General features: G+C 43.0%; 1 protein-coding gene across 2 annotated transcripts in view; it reads right to left on the reverse strand.

Annotated features, from left to right (window-relative positions):
• Window positions 1-18,367, reverse strand: part of epb41l4a (erythrocyte membrane protein band 4.1 like 4A) — a 36,257-nt gene that overhangs the window by 16,948 nt on the left and 942 nt on the right. For both annotated transcript variants that reach the window (XM_077020616.1, XM_077020615.1), the window contains 9 exons: window positions 8,538-8,642; window positions 5,802-5,853; window positions 5,146-5,224; window positions 4,835-4,932; window positions 4,527-4,647; window positions 1,441-1,528; window positions 1,258-1,346; window positions 946-1,009; window positions 519-610 (listed from right to left, as the gene is read on the reverse strand). In XM_077020616.1, coding sequence (XP_076876731.1) covers window positions 519-610; window positions 946-1,009; window positions 1,258-1,346; window positions 1,441-1,528; window positions 4,527-4,647; window positions 4,835-4,932; window positions 5,146-5,224; window positions 5,802-5,853; window positions 8,538-8,624 — 770 coding nt within the window. In that variant the 5' untranslated portion in view covers window positions 8,625-8,642. The remainder of the gene's footprint in view (window positions 1-518; window positions 611-945; window positions 1,010-1,257; window positions 1,347-1,440; window positions 1,529-4,526; window positions 4,648-4,834; window positions 4,933-5,145; window positions 5,225-5,801; window positions 5,854-8,537; window positions 8,643-18,367) is intronic.

Below are 18,367 nucleotides of genomic sequence, written 5' to 3' on the forward strand. Positions count from 1 at the left end.
AAAAATATATAAAAATTTAAAGAAAAACGATGGAAGTGCTGCTTCATATTTAACCCTACAGTTGGACAGAATCACCACAATGCCATCTTGGCTTGTCTAGTAATGTCTAGAAATAGACATTATATAGAAATAGCAATGGAACTAAATGTAGTGAAATCTGGTTTATCTGTGGCTCCAATCCATTGTTTGTTAACAAACAGCTCTGCTTAACCCTCATGAATGTCTAGATTAGGGGTGTTTAAGATCCTGGAGGGCTTGAGTCCAGCAAAGTTTAATGATTGCTCTGTGATCCTGAGTGTTTAAACAGGTCAATGACCATACCACACTGCTCTCTGGCTCTTTCGGACCAGGAAATGCCAGTGCTACATTATCTAATATTAGTTAAATGCTAAAGTCTATATTCATTGTTATTTAATGGTGTTTGAACCAAATTCCAAAACAAATTTCTTATTTATTAATTCATTTATTTTGGCATCTTGCAGACCCAACCTGGAGCAAAGTACACACGGTCATCTCACCGGAAGAAGGTGTGGTGATCAACACAGCACTTCCATAGGCTCTTACATGCTGCTTTGCTGGGAGCTTCAAAGAAGAATGATGTTTCACTACACTGCGAAAATGGGCCAAAGAGAAAATGTTTCAGGATTAGATGGAAACTGCAGGAGCTTTTGCCCTTCCAACCTCGTGATCATAGAGAAATATTCACTCTGGGTGATGGGAGGAAGACTAGCAGATGTTGTTAACAGGGAGGGTAGGTAATTCCTGCTAAAATCACCTCAAAGTTCACCACTAAAAAGTTACACTATTAGAAAGAAGGGAGAAGAGACAGAAGGACGCACCTGTCTAATCTACTATGGGTTGAAATAATTTGGCAAATATGTGTGTTTGAAGGCGGAAAAAAACATTTTAGATGGTTGTCTGGATAATTTATTCTGTGTAACTTACATCTTTGCCCAGAACACGCAGCTCAAACTGTGTTTCCTTGAAAAACACCTTTGTAATTCTTGGCCTGTAGAGTAACACAGTCAAATGTGTCAATTAAGGATAGTTTCATATTTCACAAAGTATTTAATATTTCAATTAATATATTTCAGAAAAAAAGAGCTTAAGACAAAAACGTATTAAGCTAATCTAGGCATACATTAACCAGAAAGTAAATTTATGCTATACTATATATAATATTCAAATATTATAGAAGCTAGTCAAGCCTAGATTAAAGTTCATCCAAATACAAACTGCATCAGTAAATGGACCTACCAGAAATACTTGCCAACTTGGGTTTTATTTTTGTAAACTACAACACCCACTGGTGTCAACCCAAGGAAATATTCAGACTGCTTCTCTCCCTAAAAAAAGAAATAAAACAAATACAAATACAATGAAAAATATAGAAACATAATATCATTAAAGTAAATATGTATTGGCCCAGTTTCTACTCACATATACGGGATGAAGATCCACCCCATACATCTCCAGGGTTTTGGCAATACTTAAATAATTTATTTCTGCCTCAGAAGGTTTCTGACCCCTGCACAGAGAAGTTCACCCATCATGAACTGTTACTGAAATACAACTGTTTGGTCAGTTTCTTATCATGTGGCATGTTTCTTGTCTGTGGGGGATCCCGGTGTAACGCTTGAGTATTACACGCTAGGATTGTGACATGTCTTGCAATATAGTAAAAAAAATATAGGTGGCTATGGACTGGCCTGTATTATATTACTCCAATCATTTATTTGGGGGGGGGGGGGGTGATCATGTAAATGTAATCTGTCAAAATGGAGACTAAACAGCTCAGGTGGGTCAGGACGTTCACAATGAAGGAAATTGCGTATTCTAGCCTTTTATGACATCAGTATCACAACGGCAACGATACAAGTATAAAACCCTCAAGACAAACAAATGAAAAACGGTTATCAAATGGTAAATTGCGGAGCTACGTCCAATGTGATGGTGAATTCTAGTTGTGCGTCTGCAGAAAAAAAACAACTGTAAAATAATCGCATCAGTAGTTTCACAACCTGCACATAAGACGTTTGTTCAAACTTGTTCTATGACTGCAAATCATTAACTCAATTCCTCTCAAAAAAGTAGGCTCTGACATTTTTAGCATTCTTTCAAACATATTCAGGTAACTACCAGGCTGCAGAGGTGTGCCTTTCTATTACTGATTAACATGTATTCAAATATAGGTCATGCAGAAAAAAACTTTTGCTCCAAATAACAGAAACAGAAATACCCAGATTTCCTGCAACCATCATCTTTCACTCCATACTGAAGGCTCCATGGACCTACTTTCTTACCACCACTGCTATAACATCGTTCACAGAAAGGACAGAAAGACCTGCACGTAGTCATGTCTCTTTATGAGGTTGCTCTTGTCTTAATCCACTCTTTTTGATTGGCTGTCATCTCATCACTCCTTAAAACAGCAGGTTAAGACAGATTGGGGCCACGGCAGGGCTACGGTATAATCTGTGTGTTCTTGGCGCGCGCACACATCCTGCTCCCGCCTCTGCTCCCCAATTCCCAGCATGCCCTCGGTCCCGGCAGGTTAGGTCATTTCCTCAGTGCATGTGTTCAGCGCGAATCCTCCTTCGAAGAGGAGACTGGTTCTGGGCACGCGGGGGATGGGCGTGGTGGCGGGATGATTACAGATGCCCTGTCACGAACGCAGAGTGGGCGGGGGAGTTATTTACTGTCCAGCGGGTTCCAGCGGGCTTCACTTGGCTCCAGCACACCACCGCGGTGAGGGAGTGGGAGATGCTGGAAACGAATACACAGAGTCTCCAGTTTCATGCGGGAGTCGTGTAAGGTACCGTGCAGACCTGAGAGTCAAACCTAGGCATCAATGCCTTTGACTCGACCTTTTCAATTCTACGACCCAACTCCGTCTTTTCCTCTGTATTTTCACTCCTCTTGTCTCTCCTCATTCATTTCTTCCCTACATCTTCCTCCGAACCTCCCACATCAAAACTTTCAAGGACTTAATCTGGCTGCGTCTCTCAATCTCATGACCCCGCCCTTCCCCCTGCCCCGTCATTCCTCCCCGCAGTCTCTAATGAAAGGTCTCGGCGAGAGATCGTGGCGCATCACTTCATCCATCACTAAGACAGTGGAACCAGGAGGACTGAAAACCGCCCACCCACCCGCGGCTCTGATGTCTACTCTCACCAGCCAATCACTCGCCAACCACAGCCAATCAGCTCCTTCGCAGGGTGCTCAACAGGCAGCTCGCCAGCAATCATTCAAAACTGAAGGCAATTTAGAAAGCTGAAGCGGAAACGTGAGTACCAGCTGGACAATGAACGTGACAGTCATGAATCCAACCCACACACACACACACACACACACACACACACACACACACACAGCAGAGAAAACCGTGTCTCAAAGCAAGCATATACTCAATCCGAACTTGAATACAACAAAACCCTCTGGTCATCACCATTGGACTGACTCATTATGTGTATCCATTAGTCACAGAGGACGTGACATGATGTCTTAAATACTTTGTGCCGTATACAGTACGGATGCTTTATAAATTTCTGATGCACCTGCCATATGGATTCAGGCACTGGGACTTCAGATCTTTAGCTATTTGCTTTGCTGGTATGAATAAATCTCTGTCATATAACTGTGAGCCTTATCATTGTTGGATCACAGAACTCACAGTCTCTCTCTGTCTGTCTGTCTGTCTCTCTCTCTCTCTGTCTTTCTCTCTGTGTCTGTCTCTTCTAGCCTGTGCTCAATTATTAATTTAGTTCCCCTTTTCCCCATGTTAGTGGTATATCCTAGACCCTTCCACACACATCACCTCAATCCCTGTGATCACACCATTGCAGAAACATCCCCGTCACCTAATTATGCGATGGTAAAGCCCTGGCTAATCATTGTTTCCACTAAAACCTCAGTGCTCCACACCCATGTGAGACCATCCATGCCACGAACATTCTTCAACCTTTCCTGCTGGCACGTGACCCGGCTCGTTCCACACATCCCAATCTCAGAGGGCTGACTGTCCTTCCGGAACGGTCGTCCGGCAGCTGTAGAGATGAATTCCCACTGTCCTTTGGACAACATTCCAAACCACACGGCGTTCCCATGGTGAGCCAGCTGACACCCCCCTACACTCTGCCCATTCTTTCATCCAAAGTAAAACTAACAAAAAATTGAGAGGGAAAATTAAAGGGTGCCATTTTCTGAGGTGGAAGCTTATGGCGACATTCTGTAAAATGGGAGTAGTAAACACGGTAAATTCATGTTAGGTCAGTGTAGGTGCTGCTGGGGTGATTAAGTCTGCACGGAGCCCCAATTATATAATGGGTTTTTTTTTGCTCTTTAGATCACATTTATAATCCATGTAAGGAGGGATTCAGGGAATCTGTCTTATTCAGACCATTTCCATAGATAAAGAGCTTATAATCTCTAATGAGCAGGATTAAGAATTATGACATTCATTATTAACACTCCTTATTAAGAGTGTTGTATGGAGCAGGACAAAAGTTAAAGGGCTTTTATCTTACACGAGAGTCTTGTGAATCTGCTCAACGGCATTCTCCAAGTCTTCCTTTTGGTCTGGAACAAAGCGATACTCTGACACGTAGCCTGGCATATGCCTGTATGGATCATAATCTCCCAGCTCAGCTGATGAAAAAGGAAAGGCAAGCATACACACACACACACACACACTCTCTCTCTTTAGGATCTTAATGTTTATAGTCACAAGCCACACACTTTGCATAAACATGGCAGACATTTAATAGACTGCCTCCTGATGTCCAGCCAGAGAGGACGTGTTTTAATGGAAAATCTTCACAGATGTCAAACTCACACTGGACAGCCAGAGCAGCCATGCGTGCACTGGTACTGGAGGGACACGGAACCCGTCCTTGCAGCACGTCCTGCTTCACCTGAAGAAAGAACTGGTACCTAACAAGACAATTGGGCCACATCAGTCACACATGCTGTCTGTACGACTGTGTAATGACATACATAAAGCCTTAACCAAAATTCACCATGTTTGTCTGATTCCTGACGCCAAATGCACTACGGTACATGGTATGGAGCATGCAATTCTCCCATTCACTCTAAGCATTATCAGACACTCCCATTCCCTCTAAGCATTATCAGACATTAACGCACCTTGTAATTTCCTCTTTCAGTTTACAAGGATCTTCTGCATAAAATTTAACCCCGAAGTAGAGGGTGTATGGAGGACCAGCTGTAAAATGACCGATAAGACAGACATGAGATTTTGCATCTTTTGCACCCTGAAATTACTGCATATACATGTTTCCATCATATAATGGCCACCCATAAGCCTAAATATTATTTCAGTACTTGGCAGCAATCAGTAGTTAAATAAAGTAAGATCATTTTTAATAATTTGTGTAATTGGTTTATTGATTTTAATCACAATTTAATGCACTTGTTTTTAAATAAGAACATAGCAATTGTTTTGGCCAATTTATTTATATCTATTTCCAATTATAATCACACAGATAGACACACAAAAGCCAATGCAATCAAGTTCTTAATTACTTAAAGCCAGCAGGGTCTGAAGTGGTTCATTAAAAAGATCAGGAGAAGTGTTATTTTAATCAAGAGGTCGTTATGGAAAATAACTGCACAATTTCATGCTGGGATAATCAATTTCTAATCAGCAGAGACAGATGAGTAATGATTAGGTCAGAACATTTTCCTGCCGGACACGGAGGTACATCCAGCCGAACAGTGGTGGTACTCGATTCATCACCAGCGATATCTCCTCTACGGCAAGAAAGACAGGCCACACTTACTTGTTATCAGATCTTTGTGTTCAGCGAGGGTTTTCGTTGGATCCAACCAATACTGCAAAACCATACAGGAAGATATATTAGAATGGTTTTAGCCCAGCGTGGTGTGCAAAGTTGTCCTTGGGCATTTACCAAGATCAAAAGGGAACACGCACTTTATTAAACTGTGAAGTGCTACACTGAGAAGACTTTTAGGCTCCTCGAGATGTTCAGTCATGCAAACGGCAGCAAAATATGAAGCCAATTAAACTGGACTGTAAAACCGGCTTGTTAAAAAAAATCGGGCAAGAGGCAATTCTGCCTCCATCAATAAAACATGAAGCAGGGCGGGTTGCGGCATGTAGCCGCCGAAAGAAGCGCTCGCGACTTGACTTCGATTAGCAGCGCGGGACGCAGACTTCGCGTGACGCTTCCTATACTCCGTCGTGTCGAGAGATCGAGTGTGAATATCATAGGCTGACTAGACACTTTGTGGTTCGTTCCTACATCTTCTGTTGTCGTCCGCTTGAACGCAACGGCCTCGTGATATACTAATTTTAAGGCAGAGGAGTTGACTCATTTGAGAGGGCCGCCTGGTTTTTGTGTCGGTCACATAAGTCATATTCCATGCCTTCTCTCTTCAATTAATAAAGCAGCACACCATGCTCACACATTTATCATGTTTATGCATTTGAGAATTGTATAAAACGGGCTGTTTTTATAGATTTTGACTGTGCAATTCAATTAATTCAAGCTATTAATTGAATTATGCTTAATTCATAGTATGGCTCATTCATAAAGAAATAGCGAATGCAGTATTGCTTATGTAGGTTTGGATCACGGTTATATACCAAGTCTTTACTTGTACTCAGAGCTTTTTATGTAAATGAAGGTGCCTAAAATAATTTGTCAGTAAATCAAGTTAAAGAACAACCATAGGGATTCTCAAAACCCCAACACCCTGAGGAACAGAAACACACAAACACACAAGGTGAAACATCTGTGTACAGAGGGAGGCCAATTAGTACTGGACATGATCAAATTAGAATAAGTTAATTGAATTGGCCAGTCTTATCTAATAATCACACAGCTGCAGCTGTTTTTTATAGTACATGCTGATTTATGCAAATGAGAGCCTTTGGACTGTTGCTTGGCATCAGTTCTGCCAATTAAGGCAAAAAGAGATGATTTTTCATAGTATGATCCAGCACTAAAAACCAAACCATACTGCCTTTGCACAGATAATGTTTGGAGCAAATGTTATTGGCAGACGCTGTGTGAGTGCAGGGGAGCTCTTAGACATCCTGTGATGTCACTTCCAGGCCCGTTGAGTCTTGCTGGGGCCCGGGACAAGAAAGATTCATGTACCCCCCCCCCTCCCCTCAGCGCGAGGGTTCGCGCGAAAATGACGTAATCGCAGTGGCTCCGCCCGCGCGCTGTCGGTTCGCGAGGTCGTGCACCTCTCGAATTTTGTAACTTCGCGCGCGCCGCGCTTCAGCGCAATGAACAAAGTTGTTTGTAGGGTTCATACACCTTTATAAGGTGGAATTAAAGCACGTGTACATCACTTTAAAGGTCCATTTCAATATTTTCCAGCACGTTAAACTTAATTAAGTTAAATATTTATACATATACTCGAAATGATTCGAAATAATTCGCTTTTTATCACATTATTTAATGGTTGCTTATTTTCAAAACGCCCAATCTTAACGTCTTCACGAGAACTGTTCAGTCAGACAGCTATTTGTTGTGAAACGAAGTAGTTACAATTTCAAGCATTTTCAAGTACTTTACCCTAAATTCCAGCACTTTTCAAACCTGGAACACAATGCAACTTTAAAATTCGTCAGGTAAATGTTTTCCTTTCTTTTCTGCGCTCCAGATTTCTGTATTTACTTTAACTATCCACCACTGTATTTCCCGCTGTTGGGCGGATACCGGCCGGCTACAGTCGGTGCTGGATCAAACCATTTTCCAGTGGGAGGCGGGGGTGTATGCACTTAATGGAAAATATGCAGATAGGTAAAAAACATATATATTTGAGCCATTGAGCTTATTATGAGTACATAATTTTATATTAATGAAAGATTAAGATTATTTAAAAATTATAGACTTTAAATAAAAAATAAATTGCTGGGCTCTTTGATGGGCCCCCCTGGCCCTAGGGCCCGGGACAACAGACCCGGTTGTCCCCCCCTGTCGACGGGGCTGATCACTTCATATACCTAACAGGAAGGGAGAAACACATCCAGCTCATATATAACAGGAGATTTGTGTCTGAATTAATGCAGAGTCTCTTCATTCCATATCAAGTAACAGAGCTATGAGACAGGATCACATGAAAATCACATCTGTCAAAAAGAAGTTAGCACAATACTCCCCCATTTAGTCATTTTTAATCACCACTTTAGAAGTTGATATATTTACACAGTGCATACCTCTCGCCAATTATTGGATTGGCAATAAATACAAGCTTGGGGGACAGACCCCAAAAGTCAAAAGGACCTCTGAAATTTCTGGAAAGAAATTATGAGAAGACTATTGCTGTGTTTGTTTTATGGCTTCTCCGATAACCCGGGGCAGCATTCGTTCCCTGGGGCAAACACAGCAGTTCTCCACCTCTTAAAACACCTTTCATAATGTGTTCGGTTCTTTGGAGGCCATCTCACAGAACCTTAAAGCCTCAGAAAAGAGTCGACAATCTCCCGGACCTGTGCCGATGTCCATAGGGGCCCTGAGAAGTGTGTAAGAGGTACTCACGGTTTGATGGCCGCGGTCACAGTAGCGCAGCCCGAAGTAGTCGTTCTCCAGCAGGTTCACGTGGCTACACACATAGTCCAGCACCATAGAGCCCTTGGTGGATTTCTGTGGGGGAAAAGTGGTAGAAAACAATGCAATCCTGACCTCTTGTAGTCAAATAATCAAACAGTCAAACAGTGATTAACTGCTGCTACACCTGTCTCAGCCCTGCAATGTCAGTAAGCTAAAACATTCTAAAGTTAACTCATTCCACAAGCTAAAGTATTTGTTACTGACCACCTCAGTGTAACATCAAGCAATGAGGATGGCTGATCAGGAAGTGCATTTTGGGTTTCCTCTTTGGGGAGCAGTATCTATCCATTGATTGTCCATTTCACTCTTACAGATCATCTGACATGGGAGAGGGCCTCTAGCTTCAGTTTGTGAAGAAGCATTCAACTCATCCACAATGATCAACAACCTCTGCTCAGACCAACAATGTTAAAGACCAAAGATGAAGAAGGCATACTTTTACCTTGTGACTAACATTGCTGAATATTTACCTTCCATAATAAATAAGAATGGGTTTAAAATAATAATGTTTACTTCAGAAATGTGATGAACTGACTAAACTGAGGCAATTTTGAATATGACAGCAAAATATAACTGATCATACTTGCTATCTTGTGTTATTGAGTTCTCTGGGCATCCATTATTTTTTGCCTGTGTGAATATGTTTTCTGTAAATCGTAAACAAATCCCACACAAAGCTCACGTCCCAGCTTAACAGACAGTGATCGTGGATGTGCTGTCAGATGCTTTGCAGATGTCTCTGTGGTTTTGTCTGGAAGGGCATTTGTGATTGTTCCGCCCTCCTGCTACTGGGTTATGAAACATTAATATAACAAGTATGAATGTTTCCTTTTTAATGTCAGGATCTGCCGCACGACATACTCCACGTTTACTGATTCTCTCACTGAAAAGGGAAGATGCAGTCACTAGACATGACAGCTTATGCACTACACCTTGTTTGACACTTGTGAGGTAACGTTTCTCTTACAGACCCAACGATCACTTAGGAACATGCAAACATATTGCTGATGAATACTTAGGTCTGCAGAAAATTACACATTTTTGATATTTGACATTTTAATATAGCCTTATGTTGCAATTCAGTCCTGTCAACCAAAGGTCTTAATTAAAGGATGTCATAAATCTATGATGTCAGATAGCAATAAATCTTTTTGTGTGTTGTCTGTGCTGTTGTACAGCTCACACTTATGACACATGTTGAGTCAAATGACACAACCTTTGATGGGACTGAGAGGAACCTGAACTGTGGCTAGTATTTCTGCCTGGAGCAGTACTTATTCTTTCACACACACACACACACACACACACACACACACACACACACACACACACACACACACACATATAGACTATCTTCAACTGCGCCACAATGTGTCACTCCAGCTCAAATTACTCACTCAGGAGGAAAACTTCAGAGATGACTCAAAACCCATAGATCATCAATTAATCATGCAGAATCAGTCTGCACAGCCATCAGTGATTCTCTGCAGAAAATACTCAGGGGATCGTTAATTGTTCACATTGAAAACTGTGCACCATTTGTGCAAGAAGATTTTTTACCAGCTATTCTAGCCATGTGGCCAAACTTTGAGTGCTACACCAGTTGTAACTGAATCCCCAGGATTTCAGTATTCCCAAAGGCCATCACAAAAGTAGTATAGTCTTCAGCCACCTCAGTTACTATGAAATACTGTAACTAGAGTTGTTGGCCATCTCTGCTGTCAGTCAGGTAACTCAACCCCAACGATGCCCTGCGGGGGCACAGCTCTGGAAGTGAGATTTTGCCAAGGCACCAGTGTGTGAGGAGGAACCGTGGTGAAACTGGCACAGGGTCCAGCCGGGAAAAGCGCTGCAGGTCCCGTTATGTGTTGGTAGAGCTCCTCCAGAAACCTTTGCATGCATTCCCGCCATATTTCCCTCCTTGATAAGATACTGCGGATGGTCAGGGTGGAACCATTAAAATAACACTGGTGAGAGAAGCACGAAGAGGAAATGAGGTTTCCGAGTATTTAGCGACTGTGTTTACCCTCTCCTGCTGTCGTCAGAGGGAACTGCTTGTTATAGGAGAAGGTCAGTTGGCTCTTGCAAAAGCTGAAGGCTATATTAGTCATTAAACTAACCTATATGAAATAAACATTTAAACTGGATGGTTTTCTCCTGGAAACCATTGTTGGGCACAATTTATTTTTCTCAAAAGTATGATAGTTCTTAAACCTCAGTCTCAAATAATAAACATACAAAGGAAATGTGTGGACAGAGATGGATTTCAGCAGTAAATTTTAATGGTGTAGCATTTTTAATGAAGGTCCAGGTCAGAGGTTAGAGATGGAGGATGTGAGAGGAAAGGTTTTTTTTGGATTCCCAAAACAGAAACAAACATTGCATTATAGGGTGGATTGTGAAATAATTTTCTCCATGCAGAATATGAAAAAGGCCTGTTACATAAATTATTGCAATTAAGCCATACACATTAAAATCTGTTAAAGCTGTTTCTCAAACTATGAACTGAACCTAAAAGACTGTTGTAATACAGCTGCCTTTGAATCTATTTGCTGCAATCAATACGACGAATTAGCGAAAGGCCAGTTATTGAGACACATAAAAGAAAAAAAGGTTATATATTGATCTCTGGGGTAAAGCTGAACCATACAGTACCTTAATTGTGGTATTACGTGCCAGGTGTGCAAGGCAGATTAGCTAATTACAACAACCCTCCTGCAGCTAAACTCGCATGCTTGAGCCGAACAACTTTACACAGGATAACCTTGCCCCCACATGGATAAGTCATACGACACCGAGCCTAATCCGCTGTCTTTTAAACTTTCTTTTTCACTTACAGGTGCCTGGGCAGGTCATGATGTGGCTGAATGTTTCCCCTCTGTTTCCCCATGTGCCAATGGGTTTTAAATAGAGCTCATTTGTATTTGTTTGCTTCCACCCATCCACATAAGAGATTAGCCAGATGTTGCTCGGTAACCATGCTCCGCCCCTTCTACCACAGCTGGCTCAGCTAAGCTCACAAGGAACACTGTGATACTCTCACTACAACTTTAAGGAGATTTACGCTCATTGGGAATATGGGTCATTGTTTCATTGTAATTGCCCTGGGAGACAGTGAAACAACACCTGCACCGATATACTAGTATACTTTATACAACCAACAACACCTTTCAACAATATGTGAGAAATATGACCCAGACAACGCTAGGGAGTGTGTTTGTTAATGTGTCTGGAATCCAACAGGCAGCTTTTACTGATCGTGTGAGAGTGTGGTTAGGTCGTTATGTGTGGTTGTGGTTACAGAGATTCATTTAAGGTGTTCTTCGAAACATTTAACTCCCTTTACCATGCTTCACTGTCCCCATGGCAACAGGGTCATCACATGATGGGATCTGGCCATCTGCTGCTGTAGGCTGTATGGGTGTGGCAACAATCGGCGATTTTGCAGACTGTGCTCTCCACTGGCACATTAACTCTGGGTGTGTATGTGTGTGTGTTTTCGCATCACTGAATGCAAGAGGGTGGTGAATTTGGGTGTGTGTGTTGTGGAGGGTTCCTCGATAGCAGATGTTTCGCTGACACAGACGCTGTCTCCCAGTGAATATGTCTGCTGCCTCAACCCACTTGGACCGACTACTGGCGAGGTCAGCAGCCACGATGGCCCCATTATGTGTCTGATGATCACAATGAGCTGCAGTTCCCCCCACTTCCCTTTCCCACCATCTTTTGGTCACCGCTGGAAACCATCCAGATGCATGAAACCATCCCAACAGGTCAATCCTAGGCCCTCCCAGTTTCCATAGTTACCAGGCAATACACAAAGCTCTTGAAATAAGGGCAGTTCAGAGGTCCTAGCAATAAACCACACATTTCCATGTTAGGACTGTTTCAGATTTTAGAGGTTTCACTCAAATTGTTGTGTGGATGGTTATAAGCATGTATAAAATGTTACCTGACCATATATAAGTAAATTAAACATTACATTTTACATTAAATATGTTGCCCAGAAAGGCACTAGAAAAACACTGTAGGCATGGGTAAGCAAAGGGTGCGGATCACTTGGCAATATAACCAGAGAAGCGTGGGGTGAACGCGGCCACGGAGATGTATGTATGCGTACAAAACACCCCAGCAGCGCGTGAAGCTCCGGTAGAAGGCTGCAGAAAGCCGCAGAAACTACTCCCGGTAGCTCACATTCCCAGCAATAACAATACTATCAGACTCGATTTAAACACGTTAAACAGAATAGAAGCTAGCTCGAGGGTGAAAGTGGATGAACAAATAAATTGACGAAGGGTGATCTAATAAAACATACAGGTAGGGGCATTATTTTTTATTTGCTCGAGAAATAAAATATTCCAAAGGGATGGGTCAGTATGTCGCTGACGGAAAGCACCAAGCTTTTGTTATGGAAGCTTTATAACCCCGCCGTCCTCGCAACTTTAGCTTATTCGCTGGAAATCCATGTGTTGATATTATCTGCCTCTTTTAAAACCTCAACAAACTGATCTAAACGCCGTGTATACTACACATTAGACTCAGTACCCTGGGCCCACATACGTTATAGCAGGTTTTACTGTGTTTCAATACGACACGTGATTCACCAGGTTGAGGTAATTATCATCCAGCATCAGAGCTCAGTCAGGTGCACCAAGCACACCGCCAACGAACGCCTGGCTGCGTCTCTTCACGACTGTGGGCGGAAAGACTTGGGAATAATTGCCAGACTACCGTAATATAAAAATACACTCTCCAGTAAGACAACGTTTGTGTTGAGCAGACGTATTTACAACTGGGATTTACAGGATCAGTGAAAATTCATGCGTAATAGGCCTTTATTAATGCAGTGGGGCTACGTCGTTCCTCAAACGCCAATTAGACGACGGAAAGCGAAGCCTTTCTGTATTCAGTGCAAGGAAGAACTCCTCGGCCCCATGGAACAATAATGACAAGCAAAGAAGGAACAGAGAAGACAGAGTGCCGCACATCGCTGTTGTGAATCCCTGGCAGGATGGTCATAATGCTTCAGGAGTTATTTGTATTTTGTTGCAACCACGATGACGCAGTATAAACGCTATAACGTTGAAGGGTTTTCAAAAGATACAAATACATCCCAAAACACGCGCGACAGCATGTTCACGTACACAACAGAAAATGAATTAATTGTGGTTAATGTGTTTAAGGAATGTAGACGAAAAGTTAATTCCTATAGGCTACACAGGGGAGCTCGTTCAACTGCGTGGCTTCAAAACGGTCAGTGATGCTGAGGGGTGCGTGGCTTGTTCTCTCCTCACCCTCACCCCAAAGCCCCTCTAAATGCTGCAAGCTTCTATGCCGGTAAAATCATTGCACCTTAATTAGAACAGCTCTTGAAAGCACCTTTTCAGTACCTAACACAGTTTTAATTGTTAATGGAGTAATAACCAATCCATTCTATGACATTGAATCTTATTCTCAATATGCAAGCCAATATCCTTTGTTTAAACCAACATTCTAGGTGTAACTGTGTAAACAATAACAGTTTCCCTTACTCTTCCCAATTGTTACCTGTTATGGAGATTGCAGGCACTGAGCATCTGTTTGTTCAGATTTCATGCAAGTCTTGAGTTCGTTCTTTCTAATTATCGGTAATGACTGCTCAAGGCTATGAGGCTAGGTTTAAGAAGAATTCTGCTTGACAGGGTTAATTAATAGTTAAAAATCTGATTTGACGTTCACTTTCAACAGGAGAGGCAGCCGTGCATTCTCTCATCCCCCTTGTTTTCCTTTAATAGGTCCACCTGTGTATAAGAAAAGCCTAAGAGATGGACACTGCATTCCCAGGGAAGTACTTTCACTCAGAGTGACCTAAAAAGCAGTTTTTTTTTTTCGCGGGGTGAAGGTGTTCTGCTTTGGTTAAACACTGCCACGTTGAAGCTGGAAACATGGTCATTTCATGTTCCAGTGATATGTTCTGATTATCTCCACAAACCCAGCTTTGCGAACAAAGTTTCTGTTTCTGGTGAGGTGTCACACAGCGTGCTTTGCGCCGTCCCTTCATGTCACCGTCTTGTCATCTTTCGTTTGCCTCCTGATGACCCTGCACCGTTGTGAACCCGTGGGCCGCAGCATGGGAGCGGCAACGGATCAGATGAGCCGCCTGCTCTGTAGAATGCAGGCGCGGGGAATGCCTGTACCTGCCTCTAACAGGGTCATAAAATTAGGCACTAAATCACACACGCCTACACACACACACACACACACTTATGAGACTCATAAGACTCGTTTGAGAAACACACTGCCTGTGCTTCATATATAAAGCCATATTTTTTTAAGGGTTGACTTATCATCTTGAGAAACGCAAGCAGTTTGGCGATGTTTGCCCTTACGGCCATAGGTGTCGTAGGCCTTTAGAAACCATAAAAAACACCTGCTGTCTGCTGTCAGCTCTCTGTGAGCAATTGAGGAATGCCGCAGGATGTCTGCGCAATTGCCAATCAGGTGCGTTCCTTTAGGGCAACAGTGAATCTGTCTGCAAACTGATTTTTTTCTGAGCGGGATAAAGTCCTGTGTCATAAAGGGTCGGGTTTGTTACCGTGTTCGCCACTTGCGAACTGCGGGATGGGATGGAACATGGGAAGACTTGGAAATGATCACCAGACTACGGTCAACTAAAGTACACTCTCTACTACAGCAGATTTGAGTGGAGCAGACGTATTTACAACTGGATTTACAGGATCAGTGATAATCCACCCCAAGCCAGCATAAAATGACCAATCGCTGGTGTGGGAAGGCCCAGCATCTAAAAGTTTGCATTACCACAGCATGCTGCCAGCTGACTGGTTCTTTGGCACCTGATAAGCGCACAGCAAACAGGTTATTCAGTACAGGCGGCTCTACGGCAGCGAGCAAAACAAGGAAGCACTCATCTGCACTAAGAGTGAGATACCAGTTCCAGAAGATCAGGAGATAACCCCTTAAAGTAGGATGAGGTTCCTGATCCAAAGTCCAGTCAAAGGGAATCCGTTCCAGCCCATCACACCCGTGCTACAGAGAGATGCCTCGTACATTGTGCCGAGAGAGGGTCAGGACACCAGGCACGCTCCCAAATGTAACAACGTAGCCCCGTCCACCTCCACCCCTTCCCCCAGCTCCACCTCCACTCAGTGATGAGAGAAGAAGGCGTGGGCTGGGAGAGCCGTTGAATCCGTGACGCTTTACTGCCCTTTACACATGCAGGAATTCCTACTTTTCCCAACAGACGTCCCAAACTTTTCCAACCATTCCACCGCACTCTAGTCCAAGCTGCAGGAAGATCAGAAAATCCTGTTGTGATGTTTATTCTGAACTCTACTGAATCTAAGGAAACAGGTCTGGGTCTATTTTGTTAAAGCTCGACTCCTGTTGAGGCCTAGAGGGCATTTATCAGGATATATAACATGGGATTCTTCAGGCATGAAACACTGCCTATTCTTTTTGCCCATCGAGGGACACAACCTGTTAGCGCATAGATGCCATTGTGTAGGAGGAAACTAGAGAAACTAAGATGATTTAAATCGCACCAGAGAAGCACCTTTGGTCCGGGCTGAAAAAAAAATATGGCCTTGCTTTTGTTAACAAATGTCAGGAGGCTGCGGCCCGCACGGCCAGACAAAACAAAGCCTTGCCTTGCTGGTCTGAGCTGTTGATCTGAGTTGCCTTTCCTTAGTGAAGCTGGAGACCCACGAGCAGCTCTGCTGCTCACATAAAGTACCAGCACACCCCGCGGGCAAGCTCAATGGGCCCTTTGTGCAGAGGGTGCGAGTGTGCACATGAGCGTGAGAGCGTGCACGGATGAGCATGCGTGCAGGCTCCTCATCGTGGCGGACGCCTCTAAGACCCTGATGCCGGCGACGTGGCCCCTGAGGGCCGGCAAGCTGACGGGCACTACCCCCTCGCCAACATTCGTCAGTGCTGAGTGGCGCAAGCTGGTTGACTTCCGGGAATGGTCATGTATCAAACTTGATACATGTCATTTGTTTAGATGTCATAAGATCAATGCTATTGATTGTCACACGCATGAGTACTGAATTCTGAGGAAGGAGGCTGTCAGGGTAAACGAGACTGCCATATTATGTCAGGGACACGGCTAGCTACCAATAGCTTTTCATCCCCAGCAGACGTTGTTTACAAAGCAGCCTCTGACCTGTCTGAACAAAGAATTAAAAGGTGAACCGCAACATAGTTTCAGTGCATGAATGCCCCTGCGACCTTGAGTCCACACTGTGATCCAACTGCCCTTCTGAAATGCTTCTCGCATCGTCTGTCTACTCAACCGCAAGACCAGAAATGCTACCCAGGTTAGGTGAATCGCCTCCCCAAAATAACTGTCCAGGTGTGAGTTTGTGTGAATGGCTGTATGTCTGCATGCCCAGTGATGGATGGCACCCTATCCTGGCAGTTCTTCTCCCTCCCCTTGCTGATACCGTGATCCAGGGGGCTGTGGTTTCTGGTTAAGACTATGTGGTGTGCAACTGGCTGCTGGTTCTCACCGGTGTGTTGACTAGATGTGAAAGAATTGTGCAGTGTCTTGATTTTAAAGCATCCTTGCCTTGGATACTAAGAATGCAATAATAATAAGAACAACAACCTTTTAAAACTAGATATAAAACTAGATTAAAACTAGATTATTAATGTAGCAAACACATACACACATAACTAGAAAAATCACATCATGTTTCAGAGGTTTACATTATAGCCCTTGAGACCCACACTATATTGTTGCATGATTTTTCTTCCTCCTATCTGTAGCACCTACCAACTGAAACTAAGCATTGTTGCATTGTCTTCGAACAAGTTGTAGTATGTAAATGTGTGCTTGTATGGAGACAGTGGACAAGGACAGCCAACGCTGTTCATGGAGGACTGCTGGGTATTGGAGGCTTATGTGCTAAAACGCCTGCTGCAGGTCATTACAGCACTGAGGAGGCTGCAAATGGCACCTGCAGGTGTGTTACATTAGGGCTGGATCGACACTGTTGGTTTGTGGCCCCCCCGGGAGGAGGACAGTCTCTCCTGGCTTCAGCCCTACTTACATATGACACATAATGTATGGAGAGAAAGTCACCAGAGGGTCCACCTGCTCACCATTAACTATTAAAAGCAGATAAGCAACCTGATATAACCAATGCTGTGTGTGTGTGTGTGTGTGTGTGTGTGTGTGTGTGTGTGTGTGTGTATGTCCTATAATATGTGTATGTGAGCGTGTGCATCCTATCATGACCTATTGCAAAAACCCTGCTAAGATAAAAATAGTTTCAGAGGAGATGTGGTAGAGTATGTCTAACATCTGAAGGTGATACAGGGTTTTGTAAAAATACACTTTATGCAGTCCACTGAAGAAAAACAGCATAACAGAATAAACATCTGGCAAGATATTTGTAATGATTACAGGCTATATTTCTATTTCAAGATGTGCCGAGATCAGAAATCAGACATTTTTGTGGACAAAGATTCACATAAATATAGCTCCAAAATGAACCTACAACAGGTATACGAATTTAAAAGTCAAGTACAATGACTTTTAAATTCATAGAGTGTAAATACTATGGACAAATAAAAGATAGAAATAGAGATACAAAGAGTATGCTCATCTGTTTCCTCACCAGAATTTAATTGTATAACTACAAAAATCATACTTTATTTAACAATATTGTGGGGAAAACCACAATTCAACATTGCTTTCTAGCTGAACAACAGAACTAATTTTTGTGTCTTTGAATCAATATGCTGTTTAATAT

The sequence above is a fragment of the Brachyhypopomus gauderio genome, chromosome 10 (genome assembly GCF_052324685.1).
Source record: "Brachyhypopomus gauderio isolate BG-103 chromosome 10, BGAUD_0.2, whole genome shotgun sequence".
Lineage (NCBI taxonomy): Eukaryota > Metazoa > Chordata > Actinopteri > Gymnotiformes > Hypopomidae > Brachyhypopomus > Brachyhypopomus gauderio.